Source organism: Lacerta agilis, chromosome 8 (genome assembly GCF_009819535.1).
Source record: "Lacerta agilis isolate rLacAgi1 chromosome 8, rLacAgi1.pri, whole genome shotgun sequence".
Lineage (NCBI taxonomy): Eukaryota > Metazoa > Chordata > Lepidosauria > Squamata > Lacertidae > Lacerta > Lacerta agilis.
In genome coordinates this window covers 20,141,832-20,165,487 of record NC_046319.1, presented here as the reverse complement: position 1 = coordinate 20,165,487, position 23,656 = coordinate 20,141,832, and the positions used below count along the sequence as shown (strand labels likewise).

Genomic DNA, 23,656 nt, shown 5'->3' with positions numbered 1-23,656 from the left:
GGTTTGTGAAGTGGTATTAAGGGTATCAGCCAAACTCCCCCCCCCCCTTTTCCCCCAAGGGAAAATCCAAAGTTTTAAGGTTAGCTGTGACTTAACAAAGTCAGGGCGGAAAGTGCCAAGCGAGAGAAAGTCCCTCCTTTTTCTGATCCAGGTCTTGTTTCGCTTGTGACATTTAAGAAGCGCAATCGGAAAGAAATCTCACTGCCTTCAGAATAGCTATGCAGCCCTACCCGTGTCTACTCAGAAGCAGGCTATTGAATTCAAGGGCTTTACTCCCATGTAAGTGGACTTAGCATTGCACCTGCCAAGAACATTTTTGTTTAGTCAAGTCCATCCAACAGAACACGGACGTGTGTTTTGATTTTTACCTTTTGATGGTTGAATCTTGAATGTTTTAAACAGCAGCTTCTGAGAGTTTCTTTTTTATTTCTTGCGTCTTCTTCTTTTTTCATAAACCTCTTCAAGGTTCAAAGCAGCGCATCAAGCTTTGCAATGAACAAATAAAAATAGCTACATAAGAATTGCAGGAGAGTAGAACATATACACACACATAATTTAAACCGAGCACTAAAAAATTCGGCGTGGTGAGAGTTGGACCATAAAAGGCTGATCGCCGAAGAATTGATGCTTTTGAATTATGGTGCTGGAGGAGACTCTTGAGAGTCCCATGGACTGCAAGAAGATCAAACCTATCCATCCTTAAAGAAATCAGCCTTGAGTGCTCACTAGAAGGACAGATCCTGAAGTTGAGGCTCCAGTACTTTGGCCACCTCATGAGAAGAGAAGACTCCCTAGAAAAGACCCTGATGTTGGGAAAGATGGAGGGCACAAGGAGAAGGGGACGACAGAGGATGAGATGGTTGGACAGTGTTCTCGAAGCTACTAACATGAGTTTGGCCAAACTGCGAGAGGCAGTGAAGGATAGGCGTGCCTGGCGTGCTCTGGTCCATGGGGTCACGAAGAGTCGGATACGACTGAACGACTGAACAACAACTACATAAAAGTGACAGGACGCTCAATCTTAGACGTCTCTGCAAAGACGGCGGAGGCTCTGCTATGTGAGGTGCTGGAGGCGGGGCCTCCGGGAGAAGGGCGGGGCTGTTTGCTACCGAGGGCGGGGCCTCTTTCCCGTCGGGGTGGGCGTGGCCAGCCTCCCTGCGCGCCCCTTCGCAGCCGGCAAGCGAGCCACGATGGCGCCCCGGGAGCTGCTTGCGCGGCCCCTCTTTGGGCTCCTGGTGCTGGCGGCGCAGCTCTCTGTCCCTGCCGTCGGGGCCGAGGCGGACCCTTCCTCCCTGCCCGCGGACTTGCTGCTGGCGGCGGGCACGGAGGCTTACGCCCGCGGGGACTGGAGCGCCGTCATCCTGCATATGGAGAGGGCGCTGCGGGCGCGGGAGGCGCACCGGGCGCGCCTGATCCAGTGCCGCTTGCGCTGCGCTGCCAACAGCACCGACGGAACCCCGCCTCACCCGGCGGAGGACGAACAGCAGCAGCACCCGGCGCCTCCCGCCGTCGGAGAGCGGCGCCCGCTGGACGACCTCCGCTTCTTCGGGCAGCTCCTCCGCCGCGCCGGCTGCCTCCGCAAGTGCCTCCCCGACGGCGCCTCCCGCTACCAGCTCGGCGAGGAGACGGAGCTGGAGTTCCGCAAGCGCAGTCCGTACAACTATCTCCAAGTGGCTTATTTCAAGGTAGCCTGTTCACTTGGATCGGGGACTGACGGAGATAGGATGGGCGGGGGGGGGGGGAGAGATGTTTTCAAATGGGACCTTCTCGGGGAGGAAAGGAGTCACGGGAGCCCCTCTGGGGGATCTATCCAGCTTGGTTAGGATTCGTCCCAATCCTCTCTGCGTATTTACCCGGCCGGGAAGTAGACCCCGTCGAGTTCAGTTGGATTCAGTTTTGGCAAAGGTTTGAGGGGGGTTGGAAGAGATGATTTGATGCTGCTGGTTGGAGCCCTAACTGGTTTCAATGTTCCTTTAAGAATGTGAGAAGAGCTCAAATCTAGTCTAGCATACTGTTCTCACAGTGGCCAACCAGGTGCCTACTGGGGCAGTTTTGTCAGCAATCAGGAGGCTCTTAATCTCAGGGTCTTGGGTTCGAGCCCCACATGGGACAGAAGATTCCTGCATTGCAGGAGGGTGGTCTAGATGGCCACCGGGGTCCTTTCCAACTCTTACAATTCTACGGTTCCGTACCACGGAAACTGTCAATCAGACCCTGGGTCATCCATGTCTACTCTCCCCTCCTGTAGTTTCCAGCAACTGAAATTCAGAAGCATTGCTTCCTCCATCATTGGAGGTAGAAACATAGCCATCAGGGCTAGTAGCCATTGATAGCCTTAGTTTGGCTTATCCTCTTTTAAAGCAGTCCACCACTGCCTCTGAATTCCTTAGTTCATGCCCTGTCTGAAGAAGTACTTTCTTTTGTCGATATATTCATGTCCAAAATTGTGCTGTCTCCACACCACTGCCACTTTAAGCCTCACTGAACATGGTGGTGCTTACTTCTGAGTAGGCATGCAGGGTGAGAAATTATTTTCCTTCTTGAACAGTAAGCTGTGTGGCCTTTCAGTGACCTAAAATGATAGCAAGTTCAGGACACAACCTAAAGTCAATACAAATGCCACGAGCATTTGTGGTAGCTAAAGCAGAGCCTCCCCAGTTCAGAGCAGTATACCTTCTCTTATGGTGGGACTTAAATAGTGATGGCAGTCTCTCTCACCACTCTTGTGAGCTTCCATGCAGTATTTCTGGAGACAGATTGTTGGGCAACACGGACTTTTAATCTGATTCGGCAAGGAATCTCTTTTGAAGAGGAGCCCTCAAAGTTTTTTATTTTGAAGATACAGCGATGGGATAATTTAGGACAGATGGAATTGAGAAACAAAGGAAACAAAGAGAATAGGGGGGGGAGCTTGAGAGAAAGGGCTTGTGCCTATGGGCCTCACTGCCACTTGGTGGGCTTTTGGGGGGAAAAGGTCAGTGGCCACTAGTCGAAATGCTTCTGTTGAACCTCCAGGTTCAGAGGCAGTTTACCACAAAATACTTTTTTTTCATGCCCTGCTGGTGGGCTTCCCAGAGACTCCCCCCCCCCACTGTGGGGAAACAGGATGTTGAAGTTTGGTCTGATCCAGCATGACCTGAAAGAGAGAGCTCTCAGTGGCTAGGACAGGAGGTCAAATATGGCCCTCCAGGCCCATTTATCTGGCTCTTGGAAATCTCCCCAGGCCTTTCAATGACTCTGCTTTGCACTCCAGATACTTTGCTTGGCTGGGACGTGCCGTAGTTATGCCTCTTGCTTGCGTGGATGGATGATGAGGGGTGTGTGGGTGTGTGTAAATAAATATATATGCTTGCCTACTACACGAAATTAAAATTCACATTGGTTGCTCTGCCCACTTTCGCCTCTGGTCTTCCTCATCACTTGCATGTGGCCCCCATAAGATTTACCAGAAGGGAATGTGGCCCCCTAGTTGAAGAAGAGTCCCCACCTCTGCACTAGGCAGTCCTGGGAGGAGAGAAAACACTTCCCTGCCGCCTGGCATCATGGAGGTTGAAGAAACGTTGAAGAGCTTCGACAGAAAGAAACAGAGAAACCAGGCTACAGCTACAGAGACTGGAGGAAGGAGAGAGAAAGAAAATAGAAATTGCAAAATGGCTAAGAGACAGAGTTGAAAAGCTGCACTCTCTTTTGCATCTCCGACTGCAAAATTGGGTATAATAATATCGGTTTATCTTGCAAGCTCGTGAGGTTTGCAGCTAGATAAATGCATGTGAAATACGCCGAGCGCTTAAAAGTGCAATACAGAGGTTGAACATATTATAATCGCATCTGTGTAATAAACTGTAGCTGTGGGTGAAAATAATCACACTGGGAGCAGGCAATAAACAGCACCATCTACATCTCAAAAAGCATCCATTATCGGAGAAATCATTTTTCCATTGCTGGCAATCACAAGCAAGGAGAGCGCTGTTGCCCTCCGGTCTAGCTTGCAGGCTTCCCATTGAGCCTTCTGGTTGGTCACTGTGACAGGAGGATGCTGGACCAGGTGGGCCGCTAGCCTTGGTCCAGCATGCATCACATCTATCTCACATCCATGCTTAGGACTGGACCTGCCATTGCATTTCAGCCCCAATCCTGCTGCTGCTGCTGCCCCCATGGATGAACCTATGGGCTTTCTCTTTAGCCTCATGCACCAGTGACTGGGTCAGTTGCAATGCCATTGACCAATGCCTGGACTTTGCCCGAGTCCTGGAAGTATCTCCCCTTTGTTGGAAGTCTGGGGAAAGTTGGACAACTGAATCTGCCACTGGAAATCTGAGGTCGTTCCAGATTTCCTGTGGCCCAGTTGGAAAATGAAGGAATACTTTGTCTTTATATAGGAAGCAGCCTTGTAGAAAGCCCTGGGTCTCGGTTGCAATGTCTGAAGAGAACAAAGCAGGGATGGAGGAGCTGATGAGTTTGAGCTGCCTGGATTCAGGGACAGTTTTTGCAGAAAGGGTTTCGCCTTTAATGGCTTTTCCAGTTCTGAAGAGTTGACCCGGCCTGTCTCTCTTATAGTCTCCATCCGCTTGTCTGCCACATGTTCATTCCAGCCACTTAGAAAGCGTTTCCCTGCTCCTTCCCCTGCGGCCAGAAGTTCAGCCCTTCCTCTCTCGTCTCTCTCTCTCCTCCCTACTTCCTTAGGAGGGGCGATGTGCCACGTCCATAGAGGGGCTGCTGCACAGGAAGAAGAAAAAGAGGGGGGCCCTCCTCCGTGTTCTCAGGTTTCAGAGCCGATTCAACAACTGGAGTTGAGAAAGCATCTATGGAAAAAGCCAAGGCTCTCTTTCTCCCCCACCAAAACCCCTTTGGCTTCTCTCTGTGGCTGATTCCTAAGCGCTTTCCATTCTTAAAAGGCGAAAACTCAAAGTTTAATCCTCCTGCTATTCCTGTCTATCGGATAGGGTGATTTATGTGCTCCAGTTGGCTGCCCTGCCTTCACAGTGAACTGCTTGTGGGGTGTTTGCATGTCTTCCTGTTAGTTTTGGGGGGCCCTCTCCAGAAATCCTTTTCATTGTGTGTTTGTGCAAAGCCGTGCTCATGGTGGTATCAGGACTGTCAGACGCGTTGCACAGACACACGCCTTCTTTTCCAATTGATGCGTGTTCCAAAACTTCCTGCTGGAGTCTTTTTGCAAATGTTCAGGTTCTTGTTGTTTGTTTGTTTTTTCAATTACGCTTTATTGTTTTTAGAAAACACAGTACATTAAAACAGCAACAAATCACCAGGCAGGCATGAATAACAGCAGCAATCAGGTTTTTCCTCCAAAAGCCCTTTAAAGTATATATGTATATCTTTTAAAAATTAAAATATATCAATCATTTTCCAAGTAATAAATCCAATTGAAAACCCAGCAACAGGAAAAAAATTTTACTCTGAAATAGGGGAGGTCCTTTAAGAGGGATCTGGCCAGCTTCTTTAAGATGACTTCTAAAGTAGAAACGTTGGAAGCCTTTCGTTGTCTATATCGCTCAGCGAACTTGAATGGAGTTCAAATCTCATTCATTTTTTTCTGCTTTGATGTGCTGTAGCTCCAGAATTGCCCCTCCAGACGTCAATAATGGGCAAAGAAAAGCAAAACAGAACCGTGAATAAAGCAGAATGGTGTGTGTGGACTGTCCATTAGAAATTCACTGCTAACGCATTATGGCATGTTGCAGTATCCACACAAGCAATTTGGAGGGGCTTTGGTGGGGGGTTTTTTGGGCTGTTCAGGGACGGCAGACAGTGCGACCTGCTGGCCATCAGAATACAAAGATTGCCCGCCAAAGGCAAGCCAGCCCAATGCCCTCAGGTGCCGTGAAGGTGACTGCAGCATCAGGAGCGTTGCTGTAAAATTCAGCTGCCTCTCTGGTTGGCGTTGAATGGTGGTAGAAGGGGGTGAGGGAGGAGCAGCCTTTTCTGCCTCGGGCAGCAAAATGTCTTTGGCTGGCCCTGAAACTCTCAAACGGCAGTGCTTGTTGTTGCAATTTTGGTAATCTCAGGTGTAGAAACTGGACTGCTATACAAAGGTAAAACATTTTATTTGCCCAGGCTCTTGGTTTTTAATTGGGAGGGTCACTTTGATGTAACTTGGCTGTTTTCATGCTCATTTTTTAAAGTGGGGTAGGGAGAACTTGCGCAAGATATATATATTTTTAAAAACGAGAATTTCAGATTTGTTTGCTGGTGTGTGTTTGCATCTGATCTTAATGTCTGTTAGGTCTGTTTTTGTTGTCCTCTTTGAGACACCTGATCATCATCATTATTATTTTCAATGCTTTCCTCACTTCGGCCTCTGGTACTACTCTTTACTAGCATATCCCCCCTCCCCGGCCCCACAAAGGTTTGGCTCAAACAGAATGGGACCCCCCAGGCTGTGAAAGGCTCCCCACCTTTGGTCCACCAAGTTTCATCTCATGCACTCAACGCCGTCTTTATTCCCCCCCCTCCCTCAGATCAACAAGCTCGACAAAGCCGTGGCCGCAGCCCACACATTCTTTGTGGCCAACCCTGGCCACATGGAGATGCGGCAGAACTTGGACTACTACCAGATGATGGCTGGCGTCAAAGACTCTGACTTTGTGGACTTGGAGGCCAAGCCGCACATGGTGAGAATGCTATTGGCCACTGTACATCACCTGCGCCCAGATTCTCCCCCCCCCCCAAAAAAAAACACATAAACTCACATGCACAGAGAGAGTGCATATTCTGCCCACAGGAGCCAACTCCTAGGGCCTGGGAGATCTTCAGCCCCCCAATAAAATATTTGAGGGGACCGTCCCACCCCCGCCCAAGTTCATGGGCATTGCCATTCAAATGGTGTGCGTGCACCACATCATATGATCAATTATGAGGGGCGGGGATTACCAGCCCCCAGCCCCAATATTTTATTCAAATTGGCACCTCTGATTCTGCCTATGAATTACTACCTAAGCTGCTCCAGAATCTAGCCTGGGATACAGAAATTCCACATTATAAGCCACAAATGTGGTCTCCAAATTGGTCTTTCTGTGGACTGTGTGTGTGGCTTATCAGAGGAGACTTAGCAAGTAGGTGTCAGGGTTCAATCCTGCCCAGGCCTGAAACCTGGGGACACCTGTGAGGGGAACCCTCCCCCTCGCCATACAAAAAAATTCTCCAGCATCCCTCAACGTTCAAACACGGTCATTCCCACCATAAGACTGGAGGTCTCCACAGCAGCTGCTTGGGTTCCTGACTGGAAAATTCCCACCCCAGTGCCCAGGGGTGGCCCATCCTGTTTCACCACCTGAGGCAAAACAGCAATTGCTGCCGGCTCCCTCCCCTTCCATTGCCGGGACGCCCCGGTTCTTGCAAGCATTGCAGCTCGAGTTCTCTGCTCAGGGGCAGGCAAGATCAGTGGCAACACCACATGCTGGAACGCTTCATTCTTGCTGACAGTGGCGGGAGCAATGGGGTGAGCTGGTCCAGACCAGACCAGAGCAGCTACATTGCTTGCCGAGCCAAACTACTGCCAGCATATAACATCTTGCTTGTGGGATTCGCACTGGTGGCCAAACTGCAACCGGGTCAAGTTCGAGGCGCTGACGTACAAGGCACTGTGCTTCTTACTGAACACCTGAGAGATGGCCTGCTCCCTTATGTATCTCCTTCCGGTTTCAAAGATCCCAGGAGCATTGACCTGCAGCAGGGCCTCCAAGGTGGGGGCCCCATTCTGGGGAATCCGACAGGCACCCACCCTCTGCGCTTCCCAGAGATAACTGGAGGCATTTTTGTTCTGGCAGGCTTTGCCAGCCAGATAAAAAGGGTCTTTGCCATGAGCCCTAATACAGTCTGAGAAAGCAAGGTTCCTCCAAGCATATGCTTTGTGCAGTCTAGCCAAGATTGATGTCGGTGGACTAGCTTCCAATCTGTGCTTCCCATCTCTCGCGCAAGTTCTGACTGCTTCCCATGCTCCCCCCCCCTATTTTTTTGTAGGAAGAATTCCGCCTGGGTGTGAGTTACTACACGGAGGAGAAGCCCCAGGCGGCCATCTTGCACCTGGAGAAAGCACTAGAAGCCTACTGGGTCGCCGACACCGAGTGCCGAGCCCTTTGCGAGGGGCCGTACGATTACGAAGGCTACAACTACCTCGAGTACAACGCGGACCTTTTCCAAGCTATCATTGGTGAGCCCCACACCCAGCGGCCCGAGTGCCGTGGACGAGCGAAAGAAACTCTGTGAATTCTTTTCTCTAAATGCTGAAGCGCCCCGTGAAATCAGTTTGTGGGTGAACTGCACCACTCGGGAGCCTACGAAGTGAAGAGGGCCAGAAGTTGTTTCGCCAGTGCAGCCTGGGAAAATAAAAAAATCCAAACCACACCTGCAAAGGGGCAAAGCTGTCAGCAGTGAATGGCAAGTCCTGTTTGCAAAGGAACAGTCCGGAGCTCACTTTAAGCACCCGATTGTTCCTTGTGGTGGTGGCCAGTGTGGTGTAGTGGTTAAGAGCGGTAGACTCGTAATCTGGGGAACCGGGTTCGTGTCTACACTCCTCCACATGCAGCTGCTGGTTGACCTTGGGCTAGTCACACTTCTCTGAAGTCTCTCAGCCACTCACCTCACAGAGTGTTTGTTGTGGGGGAGGAAGGGAAAGGAGAATGTTAGCCGCTTTGAGACTCCTTCGGGTAGTGAAAAGCGGGATATCAAATCCAAACTCTTCTTCTTCTTCTTGTAGCCACCCCCTTTCCTGTCCCACACCTGATGTCAAATATGACATCAGGTGTGGGGTAGGCAGCCAGGGTTTGGGCTGTCCTGGGTCTGATATGGCACGCAAGCTGGAGGTTCCCTGCCTCTGGCCTGCAAAAACCCCTTTAACTCTCTGGTCCTGTTCTTAAGAAGAAACCTGGTCTGTCGTTTGTTTGTTTTTGCCAGATCACTACACTCAAGTGTTGAGCTGCAAGCAAGGCTGCGTCACAGAACTTGCATCTCAAACCGGAAGTGAGAAGCCCATTGAGGACTTGCTTCCATCTCATTTCAACTACCTTCAGTTTGCCTACTACAACAGTAAGTTGAGGAAAAAATGTCCAGGCACAATGGTTCTTATTTTTGTGGTGAGAAACTGGCCTGCTTCCCCCTTCAGCTGTTTTACTCTGTGCTCCCTCTCCAGGAAAAAGTTATCCTTTGGACCCTCATGATATCACATACAATACCTAAAACGCACCACACATTGTGCGGTATGCAATAAATGTGTTTGCCTAGATAATGTGTTAATATATACACTTCGTAACACCCAAAGAGGCTTCTAAGCTGTTTGCAAGTATGAGAACCAGTTGCGCCACCATAAATCTCCACAATTAAAATATGAGTTGAAATAATGCCATTGAAACAACAGGAGACTCTAACTGAGAGTTCAGAAGCTGGTGGAATGCCAGTAGAGTTGGGGCTTCTTGTACATAAACAATGTAAGCAAATAAATAAATAAATGCTGTACCATTTTTTTTAAAAAGCATTTACAAATACACTGTGAATGCATCGTATGGGGCACAGTAAATATTGCCTTAATGACGTAAGCAAATGCAAACGGCACCAATTTATTTAAGAATGTATTTATTTATTTCATTTATGTGCCGCCTTTTCCTCCAAGGAAAAGGTGGTATATACAGTATGGCTCTTCAGCTCCTCATTTAATCCCTACAACAGCCCTGCAAGGTAGGTTATAGGCTGATGTCAGGGACCGGCCCCCCAACAAGATCATGGCGGGGTGGGAATTCGAACCCTGGTCCCTTTCAGGTCCTAGTCCAACACCACACTGGCGCATAATGCACCACCACATGGCTCACAATGAATTTTGTCTTAAACAAGCAACATATGCAAATAAATATATCCCGTTCCATAATTTATTATATAACTATAAAAGAAAGCACTTTAGAGATGGGGCCGTTTTCTTTCTGCATCTCTCCCTCCCCACCCCCACCCCAACCCACCCCAGAAACAAGTAACTTCTTGCTTTACTTTTTATGGAGCTCCTCGCGGCGGTTTTAGTTATTCTTCACACGGGGACAAGATTCATGCCAAAGCCCTTGTCGATGGCTGTTGCTTATAACCTAGCTGTTAAACTTGACAAATGAAAGAAAAGGACGGGTCAAAATTGGTTAGCCGCCATTGTTAAATATAACTTCCATATTCAGGAGTGGTATACCTCTGAGTAATGGGTGCTGGGGTTGGCGTTTTAGCTCAGCGGCAGAGTGCCCATTTGCACGCAACTTCAGCGCAGCTTGGAACAGCCCCAGAGAGCGGCTTCCAGTCTCTGCAGACAACGCCGAGCTGGATGAGCCCAATAGCCTGTCTCCGTTTAAGGCAGCTTCCTGGGTTATTATGTTAGGGAAGCTGCAATTGAGCATACGGTTGGCATGTTGACGGATGCAATCCCTGGCCTCACTGTCTAGCAATCAGAAAAATGGAAGAAGTCAGCATGGAGGATGCTCCTAATTTTGGGGAAAGAATGGAGAGCCTCTTATGATGGATGGGTAAGACACTTCTTTAAAAGCACTAAAAATGTCTGCTTTCCATCCCTAGGCACAACGGTCACATTCTCCCTCCACTGCTTTGCGTCTGAATAGCAGTTGCTGTTGCTCCCAGGTCCCGCTTGCAGGATCCCCCTTGGGGCATCTGATAACCCGTCCCTCTGGACCAAGTGGGTGCCTGGCCTGATCCAGATGCAGGTCTTCTTCTTCTTCTTTTGACGTCCTTATGCTAGTTCTCTCCCCTTTTTCCAGGTGGCGACTACGAGAAGGCCATTGAGTGTGCCAAAACCTATTTGCTCTTCTTCCCTAACGACGAAGTGATGAAACAGAACCTGGCCTACTACACAGCTGTGCTGGGGGACAACCTGGCCAAGCCCGTAGGCCCCAGAAAGGTGGGTGTCCGGGCGGGTGGGGTGCAGAGGCTCACGGGTACAATGAAAAGCACACAATAAATATCAAGACTAAATAAGTGAGCTTATTATTAAAAAAAAAAGCACAGAATCAAACAAAACCGTTTTAAAACACAACAATGGGGGGATGCATAACACAATACACACACAGAAGGCCTGCCACAACACAATGGCCAGTTAGTGGCCAAAGACCTGTCTGAACAAGAAAATAAAGTCTTTCCCCTCCTACAGGGATTTTTAGATAAATGTTATTTTTTCCCATTTTACATATATTTGCTGGATATTTTTTTTACATCAATCCATATTCTGCATCTTCTTCAACTTACCTCTCCTCCTTCCTGCAGTTACTTATTTTATATCTTTTTATTACTGCATATCTAATTTATTACTGCATATCTAATTTATATTAGAAAAGGAAGTATTTGCCTACCAGCGAGAGGGAAGCAGAGAGGGGGCCGTCCTAGTAGGGAGTGAAACTTATTTTTTGTAAATTTCTTCAGTGAGTGGGGTCTTAAAAATATGCTTTGGGGTGTGAGGAATTCAAACCTGCTATTATTTTTGTGATTGGACAACATTTACCTTGATAAGTCTATGTTTGCTGAAGAGGCACATAAACTGCTTTTGGGAAACCGAAGAATTTTAATTTTACCTTCTGCAAATGTCAGGTAACCGTAAATACAACTGCAAGTGCCTGGCAGTCATTTTTTGATTATTTCTATGCAATTTTACACAAGTTTCGCTTACCAAGCAAATCTAGATTATATCAATTCAACCAAAACATGTTTCAGATTCCCATGTCATGTTACGACTTCTTAGCGCCCCTCTCTTTTTTGGAATTCGAAAGTTGAAAAAAATCAACACACCCCTACCAGCCTAGGCTCCCCATGGAAAGAAGTTCCACAATGTGGGGCAGCTACTAAGCCCCTCTCTCTCACCAAACATGCCTGGGAGGGTGGCTGTCAGGAAACCCCCCTCCCCAAGGCAGGTAGCATCCCGGGAGAGCTTGCAGTACAGGGAACCACCCCCTTTGTTCACCAGTTCGTCATCCCCCTCCTAAGCAGGAAGCAACCATTCCTCCAGTGGGGAGGGGGAGTTGGAAGCAGGAAGTCGGCGCAGGGGCTGTGAAGGGATCGCAGAGCCTGAGCACCAAGAGGGAAGCGGGGAACAGGGACAGGTTCCCGCACCCCGAGTTCGCAGACAGGAAAGACGTGGAAGGGGGAGGCGGGGGTTCAGAATCCCGCGCCTCTTTTGCTGGACAAAGAGCAGGAAGGGTTCATTCCCAGACTCTGTGGAGGAATGAGATGGACGTTTGAACTTTTGCTCCACTGTAAATATCTGCACAATAAAGAACTTAGTTTTTAGAAGTTCTGCGTTAGCCTGCATTCTCATGAGCAACCACTGAACGTCCTTACAGTGGCATTATTGAGAGAAAGGCTTCCCTAGGAGATCTCGGACCCCAGGCAGAGGGAGATCTGGTCCTTCAGCTGAATCACAGCACAGGTTTCTCACCCCTGTGCTGGCCAATCGAGGAATCTGTTTGATTGGCCCGCTTCTGACTTTTCTGCCCTCCTTTTCTCCCCCTGCCGCTCAGGATGTCGAGCTCTACTGGAGACGCAGCCTTCTGGAGAAAGAGCAGCTTTTCTTCGCCTACGACGTCTTTGGGATCCCCTTCGTGGACCCGGTAAGAGGGGGCTCCTTCGGCCCGGAACCTGCTCCGTTTTGCCCCTTTTTTAAAGGAAAGGCGGATGAGTGGAAGGTGCAAAGTGTGGGGCCTAGGGCTTTGAGGTGGGGAGGTGACAGGGCTGGCTCTGTGTGAGTCAAGGAGGAAGGGATCTGTGGATAATTACATGTTATTAGATCATCCCCAGTTTCTGACCACAGTGACTGGGCAGCTGAGACCAGGAACCTCAGCAGGCCCAGATTTCCATCACCCCTGGTTGTAAGTTTTCGGGGAAATCCTTGTGCTAAGTTCTTTTTCTCTCCCCCTGTTTTTAAGGACACTTGGACACCGGAAGAGGTGATACCTAAGAGGCTGCAAGAGAAGCAGAAGTGAGCACCTTTTTCAATAGACTTTCTCTCCCTCTCTCCCCGCCCCCCTTTTTAAATGGTTTTATATCCCACTTTTTCCTCCAAGGAGCCCCAGGTGGCTCCCATAGCTCCCCATCTCATTTAATCCCCAGAACAACCCTCCAAGGTAGCTTAAGCTGACAGGCAGGGACTGGCTCCAAGGTCACCCATTGAGAGCTTCATGACCAAGTGGGGATTTGAACTCTGGTCTCCCAGGTCCTAGTCCAGTACTCTAACCACTACACCATGTTGGCTCTCTGCTTGTGTCTCTGCCTAGCTTGTTCTCTCCCTGGCTGCCTTATAGCTCAGAGCTAGGATTTTGAACCTGGCTCTCCTTCCCACATCTGCATGGGAACTCTCCCCCCCCCACAACCGCACTGCCCAGACCGGCGATTGGCTCCATTCCAAGGTCTACCTGTTGACCTTCCAGCCGATGACGCCGCCCTGTGTCTGCATTCTCTGCAGGGTGGAGCGCGAGACGGCAGCCCGCATCTCAGAAGAAATCGGCAACCTCATGAAGGAGATCGAGAACCTGGTGGAGGAGAAGACGAAGGAGTCCACGGACATGAACAAGCTCGTGCGAGAAGGTGACAGGGCAGCCTGGGTGTTTTTCGGTGGCCAAGGGAAAGGGGTCTCTTCCCATGGCTCCCGCTGTGTCTCTAGCTCTTGTGTCCCAACTGCAGGGTGTGATCCCTTTCCTCGGGTGTGGGGAACCTGCGGCCCTCCATAAGGACTCCCAACTCCCTTTATCCTCGACCGTTGGCTATGTTGACTGGAGATGATGCGGGTTTCAGTGACATCCAGAGGGGCCACACCCCTGACATGCCTCTAGCCTAGCTTCTGCCTCCTCCTCTCTGGTTAGACTGCTGCAGTGACTTATGCATGGGGCTGCCCTTGAAGACAGCTCCTAAACTGAAGCTAGGGCAAGAGCTTGAGATTGTTGACTGGGAGGACAAGGCTTAGCCCCCAGCGGCCAATTGGCTCCTCCAGAGGACGGTGGACTACACATCCCAGCAGCCCTATCGTTTGAGGGTTGATGGGAGCTGGAGTCCAACAGCATCTTGAAGGGCCTCCAGGTTCCATAACGCCTCGGCTGCTTCTTGTTGTCTCACACAGGAGGCCCCTTGGTGTACGACGGGCTCGGCATCACCATGAACTCCAAGCTGCTCAACGGCTCCCAGCGTGTGGTGGTGGATGGCTTTCTCTCCGAAGAGGAGTGTCGGGCACTGCAGAGGCTGACCAATGTGAGTAGCTGCCCCTCGTGTCCCAGCACAGCATTGTGGATGCTCTGGAAGGCTGCAGCTTGCTCTAGAGTCTTGGTCCAGGGTGATTCTTTCTCAGCTCAGCTGCCTTAGCTGCTTGTCTGACCCTGGAGATGCACGGGGATTGAACCACGAGGGGTCTGTTCTCAGGCTCTGTCATTTGGCCTGAGATGACTCTGCTTGAGGGACGCGGGTGGCGCTGTGGTCTAAACCACTGAGCCTCTTGGGCTTGCTGATCAGAAGGTTGGAGGTTCAAATCCGCACGACGGAGTGAGCTCCTATTGCTGTGTCCCAGCTCCTGCCTACCTAGCAGTTTGAAAGCACACCAGTGCAAGTAGATAAATAGGTACCAGTGTGGCGGGAAGGTAAATGGCGTTTCTGTGCGCTCTGGTTTCCATCATGGTGTTCTGTTGCACCAGAAGCAGTTTAGTCATGCTGGACACATTACCACGAAAGCTGTCTGTGGACAAACACCGGCACCTTCAGCCTGAAAAGTGAGATGAGCACTGCACCCTGTAGTCACATTTGACTGGACTTGACCGTCCAGGGGTCCTTTACTTTCTTTTTTTACCTGGGGTTTTCAGCACAACCCCAGAAGAAAAAGAGGATTGAAATGTTCAGTTTTACTTGGAGTAGATGTATAAGACTGAATCAGATAAGTGCTGGAGATGCAATGAGGTCGAGGGTACGTTCTTTCATGTGTGGTGGACCTGTAAAAGAGTATTGGAAATAATTTATAATGAATTGGGAAAAAATGTTTAAAAGCTCTTTTCCAAAACACACACACACACACACACACACACAAAAACCCAGAGTCCTTTTTGTTGGGCATAATTCAGATGGAAATTCCCAAGTGTCAAAAAAGTTTATGTATGCCACTACGGTGGCCCGTGTTTTGTTAGCCCAAAAATGGAAATTGAGTGATGTCCCAACCAAAGAAGAATGGCAACTTAAACTGATGGAATACGCACAGCTTGCGGATCTAGCGTATAGAATAAGAGAACAAGAAGAACATTCGTTTAAAGAAGAATGGAAAATGTTTATTGAATACATGGGAGGGGAATTGTGTGCACATGGAAACATTGGCAGCATTAAGATAAATTCAACAGTGTAACTAAGTATTGATGGAAGTAATAATGGAATACTGAATGGTTTAGTTTATATAAAATATGCAGGGATTTATGCTATGTAAAATGAACCATGGAAACAGAAGGGAAGTCATTGCTATTTTAAGGTTGTATAAATGAACATTCTACATTGTAAAACACAAAATGTAACACACACACATATATATGTTCAGTTTTATATATATACTTTCTCTACCCTCTCCCAATGCAGGCAGCTGCCTCTGCCGGGGACGGCTACCGTGGGAAGACCTCCCCACACACCCCCAGCGAGACTTTTTATGGCGTCACCGTCTATAAAGCACTCAAGGTAAGCTGAAGGCAGCCCTGTTTAGGGAAGTTTTTAATGTTTGATCTTTTATCGTGTTTTTAATAATTCTGTTGGGAGCCGCCCAGAGTGTCTGGGGAAACCCAGCCAGATGGGCGGGGTATAAATAATTTGTTGTTGTTGTTGTTGTTGTTGTTGTTGTTGTTGTTATTGTTGTTATCTGGGACTTCAACCTCCTCTGTGCGCCTCTTGTGCCTCCATAGCTGGGACAGGAAGGCAAAGTGCCCATGCAAAGTGCTTACCTCTACTACAACGTGACCGAGAAGGTCCGGCTGGTGATGGAGTCCTATTTCCGCCTCGACACGCCCCTGCACTTCTCTTACTCCCACCTGGTGTGCCGCACTGCTATTGAAGGCAAGTGGGGCATTCTGCACACCCTCTAGCGCACACCCCCTGCCTCAGGCCACACCCCCTCACCAGCCCCGCCTCGCACCCTCTTTGGGTGTTTCTGGCCTGGCTGGAATGTGTCCTCCAACTCTCGCGAGGCCTCTCACCTGCCTGGAATTTGCCTTTCCAAACGCACCATGAGGACTAGAAACGTGAAGGGTTGCTTTCCTTGGGGTAATTGAATCTTCGCTGCGAAGTGTGGCAGGCTGGCCACAGTGGTGCAAACTTTCAGTGCTGCCTGTCTCCCGTGCAGATAAACAGGAAGACCGGGCGGATCCGAGCCACCCTGTTCACGTGGACAACTGCATCCTTAACGCAGAGGCTTTAGTGTGTGTCAAAGAGCCGCCAGCCTACACATTTCGGGACTACAGGTAATGGCTGTGGGGAAGTGGAGAGAATGAAAAATTCCTTCTCCACTGACAACAGCAAGGCACTGCAGTGGTTGTGCTCCTGAACAGCTTTTTGACCTCTTAAGAAAGGGCACAGACCTTGTGTCCCTCTTGATGTTGTCGGACTACGACTCCCATCAACCCCAGCCAGTGCACCCGGTGGTCACGGAAGATGGGAGTTATAGTCTATAACATCTGGAAGGCCACAGCTTCCTCATCCCTGAGCTAAAGGCTCCTGGGAGCACCATCGGGAAAGGAGGCTGTGTGTTGTGTCCCTGCATGAGTGACTGCCCTGCTGATGGGGAACCTGAGGATCTCTGGATGTTGCTGGGCTACTGCAGCAGCCATCAGCCCCAGCCAGCATGGCCAGCAGTCAGGGGTGAGGTGGGAGTTGTAGTCCAGCAACCTCTGGACGGTCAAAAGTCTCTCGCCCTGTTCTTAAGATAGTTGGCAAGGTCTAGCTGCCTGAAGACCCTCCCTTTTAGGACAGTGGTGGGGAACCCTTTTTTCTGGTGGTGGGCCAGATCAGTAAGCAAGGGGGGTTGCAGGATTGCATAGTTCACTCCCTTTTCACACACACACACACACACACACAGAGAGAGAGAGAGAGAGAGACTGGGCTCATGTCATGCCTTGTTTATTTTCTTTCAGTGTGTATCCCAGGTTTTTTCCACCAGGGGGCCTCAGAGCCGCTCCAAAGACTTACGTTACCCAGCATGAGAGTAAAGTGATTAAAATACCCATTTAAAATAATATAAGAGCAGCCTATCAAAAGAACAGCATAGAAAAGACATATCAGGCACAGATGGCCAACCTCTGCCAGGTTATTCTTGAAATAGCAACTTGCCGGAGTCCCGTGTCCAGTTCTGGGCACTACAGTTTTAGAAGGATATCGACAAGCTGGAGCATGCGCAGAGGAGGGCGACCAAGAGGATAAAGGGTCTGCAAGACAAGCCTTATGAGGAATGGTTGAGGGAGTTGAGTATGTTTAACCTGGAGAAGAGGAGACTGAGAAGTTGATAGGATATAACCATCTTCAAGTAGGCTGTCCCAAGTGAGATGTAACAACCTTGTTTTCTGTCCTGTGGGTCGCAACATGTCCAAGGGAACATGTTTGGTTCACCTATCTGCATACATTTTGCTCAGCCCCTTCTGCTCAGAAGGACTTGGCTGGGTTTTCAATTTCCATCTTGAACAATGAGGACTAGAATCCCTCTTTTTTAAGGAAGGAAGGAAGGAAGGAAGGAAGGAAGGAAGGAAGAGGTAGGCAGTTCTGATGCATATTCCCTGCACCTTAGCAGAGTCTGCCTTTGCTCCATAACGCGCTGCAAATTAGAGCCTGGAGCAGCAGTTGCCATTGCGGTGCCCACGGGCGCAATGGTGCCCCTGTGGTCTTCCCCTGGTGCTTGTAGAGCCTCTGAGGGCCCCACCCCATGGCCATGGGGTGGCAAAAGACCAATTACTTTTTTTCTCCCCTGAAAAGGAACATAGAGCTGAAAGTTGGGAGTGTGACGCTCTTTCCTCCCTCCTCCTCCAGCTCTGTGCCCCTTTTCAAGTCTCAGATCTGTGGTAAGTGGCCCACGACACTCTCTTTAAAAGGCAAATGAGCCCAGTGACCCAAAAACGCTGACAGCCCCTGGAAATAGGGTCCTTTAAGGACACTTTCAAAACGAAGCAGGTGAAGGTTAGTCTGTGTGTTTCTCTGCTCCACCAGAAGGAAAGGCATGGGCATAATATCTCCCCCTGTCCTCTGCCAATTCTAGTGCTATTCTCTACCTCAACGGTGACTTTGAAGGAGGAGCTTTTTACTTCACGGAGCTGGACGCCACGACGGTGACTGTGAGTCGGTTGTTTCTCTTTGTGTTCTGTGGTCTTACGGGTGTCTCTGGGCGAAGGGAATCCTCCGCGAGGTCATCTCTGCTGGACTCCACAGTCTGTGTGTGACCTTGTTGCAAATGAGCCAGCCCTGTATTGCCTCCAATATCCGCCCTGCTCAGAGTAGACCCACTGAAGTTAGTGGATTTCATTCGTTCCAGCGGGGCTATGCCCCTTCCGTGCTGGATTCCGACGTCTTTCCACACGTTGTGCAAATAAGCATGATTGGATCAGGACACATCCAAGAAGCATTTCATTTAAAATCATTGCAAAGCTTTGTACAAGAAATCGGGTTGGCAAAAATGGAACTCCACAGCGCCATCTGGTGTCACAGTGTTAGAATGCATAAACCAACGCATACAAAGCGATTTCTCTTTGCCAATGCAGCTGAGTCCTGGTTCTGGCTCTTCCGCTTAATGTTAGCAGTTATACCGGGGCTCACCAACAGATGCAATGCTGCCCCCCCCCTGAGTACCCATGAGATCGCTGAGCCTCCTTCCCACTCACTCAGTGGCCCTCAGCTGCCAGGTGGTGATCGTGGTTTGCTTTGTCTCCCCTGAAACCTCCTTCCTAGAAGGAGGAAGTTGGAAGAAGGAGGAAGCTGGAGGAGTGACACTCTTTCCCACTTCCTTCAGATCTCTGTCTTTTTCTGGGAGGGACGAGAAGGGGTAGGGTGTGGGTGAATCCCTTTTTTCTTTTCTTTTTTAAATCCTTTTTATTTGATTTTTCAAATATAGAATCATAACATTCCAAATGCATATCCACATGTAGATATTACTCTGAATCTCGCGACTTCCCCCCACCCTCTCCATGCGTCCTATTATCAACATTTACAACTGCATATTTTTCTATACTCTATATTTCATATCAGTCCAAATTATCCATGGTATCCGTTACATTACAAGTGAGATTAAAATCCTGCTATTGTTTCCATCTTCTTGTAGTGGTCTCCTAGATCAGTTATAAATTTCCCCCATTCTTTTTTAAAGTTTTTGTCCTCTTAGTTCCTGAGTTTTCCAGTCAGCTTTGCCATTTCAGCTTAGTTTGCCTTCTTTCTATCTCTTTCTACATCCGAGCGGCTGTACATAAAAAAGTCTTTACTGCTGCTTTGGGTTGTCAGTACCTATAATTCCTAATAATAAAGCTTCCGGGTTTTCCACTGCAAAAGTTATTTTAAACAGTTTTTTTCATTTCATTATATATCATCTCCCAGAAAGCTTTTATTTTCTTACACTTCCACCACATATGATAAAAGGTACCTTCTTCTTCTTTACATTTCCAGCATGTATTTGTACCTGTTCTATACATTTTTGCTAACTTACTAGGAGTCAGATACCACCATTATTTGTTCATGAATCCTAGTGTGACCACTGGCCTAGAAAGGCCATCTGCCTTCTAGGTGTTTGGGACTACAACTCCCATCAGCTCCAGTCAGCACAACTATCCCGGCGGGAAGCAATTCAGTTTGGGGTGTGCTGTCCAAATCAAAATGGTCCTCTGATCTCCTTTGTTGGTTTTCAGGCAGAGGTTCAGCCCCAGTGTGGCCGGGCTGTGGGTTTCTCGTCAGGCTCCGAAAACCCGCATGGCGTGAAAGCCGTGACCAAGGGCCAGCGATGCGCTATTGCCTTGTGGTTCACCCTGGACCCCCGTCACACTGAACGGGTATGTAGAACGTCTTGTCGCTTTGCCTCACTCCTCCCTTCTCCATCCTGCCATGCCCTTCTTTTTCTCCCGCCCCCATATCCAGGCCTGTGTGCAAAATTCTGCAAAAAATAAGGGAGGGGGGGCTTTGCTGGGTTTCGTTTCTGCATTGCAGGCGACTCGGCCTCAAGTTTTCTGCCTCCGCCCTTTCTCCCAGGGAAGTGCTTTCTAAAACACCTGGTTGTTATGCAGAGGACAGAGCAAGGAAGCCTAGTGGGTAGGCGCGGCATCGAAGCAGATCTTTTGGCTAAGCGTTTGGAGGCATTTGCTAGATGGCAAGAGCTGTTTAGGTCCTGGATATGGGTTCTGAAGATCCATTATTGGCTAAAACTACTTTTTCTTCCCGGTAGGTTCTGGCACCTTTAACTTTAATAGACACGTGCGAAACAAAAATGGGGAAATCCTCACTGCAAGAGAAACTGAGCACTGCAGGCTCTGATAACTTGTGGATATGAAAAAGCCGAATCCACCATTAAGCAACAAATAGGGGGTGTTGAGCTGGAATGCCACATGAGTTGAAATGACAAGGTATCCAGAAATTAAAGATAACAGGAGGGGGTTTATCCAAAGTGAGGTGTTTATCCAAAATAGAAATACCCAAATTTAGAAGAGCTTTTTACGCTTGCCGGATTTAATGTCCTTCCACCAGCAGGGCAGAATTGAAGGCAAACCATATTCAGAGCGAACATGCTACTCAAGCCCTACTGCGCTGTCATTACTACAAGGTTATACGCTCTGTGTTTGTCACTCCAGTCACGCAGCAAACCCGCAAGTAGAACTGATGATTATTACTTAAAATACTTAATCGAGGACAGGGAAACAGAGACCACCTTAAAAGCAGCTAAATTCTGTGCTGCTGCTATAAGATTAAGGAGACAAGCTTTGAATGAACCTAATAGCCAATGTCTAAGTATAATAATAATAATAATAATAATTAATAATAATAATTTATTTGTACCCCGGCTGGAGCCGGGCTCAGAGCGACTAACATCATATAAATAATACAATATGCATAAAAGCAAGCAATCAATCGATTAAAATGCATCCCAAAATTAATTTAAATAAAGTTCAAACTGGACAAATGAAAATCCTCAGGTTAAAACTGAAAGCAGTTAATACTTGCCAGGACCAACTGTTTCCACTGATATTATAAAGACCTGTGAGCGGGCTGGGAAACCTCCTTCATGCTTCTTATACAAAGAGAAAATCAGTCAGACTGAACCCTGACCAAAGGCCTGGCAGAACAGCTCCGTCTTGCAGGCCCTGCGGAAGGATGTCAAATCTCTCAGGGCCCAGGTCTCTTGCGAGAGAGCGTTCCACCAGGCTGGTGGTTTTAAATTATGTTCTAAATTAGCGACTAAGGTTTTAGCTGTTTTATATCGGAATTATTTATTGTGTATTAGTTCGCAGAGCTTTAATTTTAATCGATTTATCTTCGCATGCTCTCTGCTGTTTCATATGTTGCACTCTGGCCAGTGGTCGAAATATTCAAGAGCTGTTTGATTGTAGGCCAAGCTGCCTAGGGAGGTGGTGTGTCCTCCTCGCCTGCAGGTGTTTAAACCTGGTTGGGTGGCTGAAGCTGCACCCCACAACGAACGGGGGGGCTAGAATGGATGACCTCTTAGGGATGTACCAATGATACAGTTCTACGAAAGGCTTGCTAGTTTGCTCACCTTGTTCTCCTCTCATACCTTTCATAATGTCCCAGGCAGCCCTGTGGAGAAATGTGTTGGGGTGTACCAATTAGATGCTAAGGGAGGATATATTTATTAGATACTGTATCACTCCTCCTTCCTCACATTTGTGCATTCAGCAGAGTGCTATCCCTTTGCAGCTTAAAAGGGAAGCTTAGATAGGCGAGTGTTAGCCTTTTAGTGTTAGCAATCCAGGATGTTTTAAGGCAGACTGGGTTTTCCTATTATTTACCCTCTTTTCTCCCCCTTAAAATAGCAACCACACAGTCCTGTAAAGGGTAAAAATAACACGAGTCACTCAGTATGCCTCATGAAGAATAACAGATGCAGCCGGTTTGTTCAGACAGGCTTACTTAAAGTGGCAATTCGGTTACTAAAACATGCTAAAGTCTAGCTTAAGATGGAGTCTGAAGGTGTTCTCATGACTGAGAAGGGTGGAAAGAGGATGAGCCCAGGCAGGGAGGAGGATATATAGCTATGCCTTCTTCCTGTCAGGACCACAAGAGGGAGGTCTCAGCGAGGTCTCTCTAGCAATTTTGCAGGAACACTCTGTGAGCCTCAGCCCCTTCATGCGCCTTCTGGCAAAACATGCGCCGTTGGTTGGGCTGCGTTTAAATATCCAGCACAATGGGCAGCTGCTTTGGGTGTGGCTGCAGTTTAGCGGTCATAGCACCTGCTTTGCATGTAGAAGGTCCCAGGCGGAGTGCATTTTGGGAGCCCCTGTTGTAGAATGGATAATGAGAGCACCCCCGGGGCTCTTCGCAAGAGCCTGAAACCCTCCCCACCCCACCCCCCATAACAAAGTCTCCTTCCTCATCCACCGCAGGAGAGAGTCCAGGCCGACGACCTGGTGCGGATGCTGTTCAACACGGAGGAAGCAGAGTTGCCTCCGGAGAAGGAGATCGTGGCGGAGAAGGAGGAGATCGTGGCAGAGAAGGAGGAGATCGTGGCGGAGAAGGAGATTATGGCGGAGAAGGAGATCGTGGCAGAGAAGGAGAAGATCGTGGCGGAGAAGGAGATCGTGGCGGAGAAGGAGAAGATCGTGGCGGAGAAGGAGGAGATCGTGGCGGAGAAGGAGAAGATCGTGGTGGAGAAGGAGATCGTGGCGGAGAGTTCCACGCCAGCCCCAGCGGAAGACCCCGAGCAAGACGCCACTTTAGGGAAAGACGAGCTGTAATCTATCACACCCCGATACAGTACACAAATGCACACAACCAAGGGAGCCCGAGAGGCGGCAACAGGCCGAACTTTTACGGTGCTGAGCATAGCGGGACTGCCTGCCTGTGGATTGTGACCCTCATCCGGGACACAAACAAGACTGAACATAACCTCCTCCCAAGTGCCTTACATATGGTTGCTGTGGCCCAGGGGATTTTATTGGGTTGGAGAAGGGGGAAGCTTCCTGTTTCCGTCTGCCTCTCTCTCTCCCCCCCCCCCCATGTTCTGTTTCTCCAAAGGGGGCCACACCGCCAGCTGCGTTTTCTTTTTTCCTTTTCTTTTTTAAAGGTCCAGAGCCCTTTAAGCGGTTAAAGGGGTTTCGGTTCAACTTGAGGCCGTTTACAGTAAGGGAGAGGCAGTTTTGGGGTAGCAGGGGTAGCTCTGCTGCCCAGAGACTTGAATTCAAATCCCCACTCGGCTACGAAACTTAGCAGGCGACTTGTGGGCCAGTTGCCGTCTCCAAATCTAACCTACCTCACAGGGTTGTTGTGAGGATAAAAACAGGGGCAGCCCAACAGGGCCTGCCTGAGATCTGTGGAGGAAGAGGGGGATGCAAATGTACCAAATAAAATAAGACGGATACCACTTTCCTGCTCCGGAACAAGTAAGTGTCTCATGTGGGTAGAAACCAGTCTTCATACAGAGGTAAAATTTGCATTTGTTCTCCGCCCTCTTGCTCCACCCATCATGAGCATGTGG

General features: G+C 48.9%; 1 protein-coding gene across 1 annotated transcript; it reads left to right on the top strand.

Moving 5' to 3' along the window:
• The first annotated feature begins 1,153 nt into the window (after positions 1-1,153).
• P3H1 (prolyl 3-hydroxylase 1) lies at positions 1,154-22,956 on the top strand. Its single transcript, XM_033156446.1, has 15 exons — positions 1,154-1,685; positions 6,477-6,629; positions 7,978-8,167; positions 8,911-9,042; positions 10,755-10,894; positions 12,504-12,593; positions 12,909-12,961; positions 13,445-13,566; positions 14,096-14,223; positions 15,580-15,675; positions 15,897-16,047; positions 16,334-16,451; positions 18,233-18,308; positions 19,866-20,006; positions 22,566-22,956. The coding sequence occupies exons 1-15, from the start codon at positions 1,191-1,193 to the stop codon at positions 22,914-22,916; spliced, it is 2,436 nt and encodes an 811-aa protein (XP_033012337.1). The 5' UTR covers positions 1,154-1,190; the 3' UTR covers positions 22,917-22,956.
• The last annotated feature ends 700 nt before the right edge of the window (positions 22,957-23,656 follow it).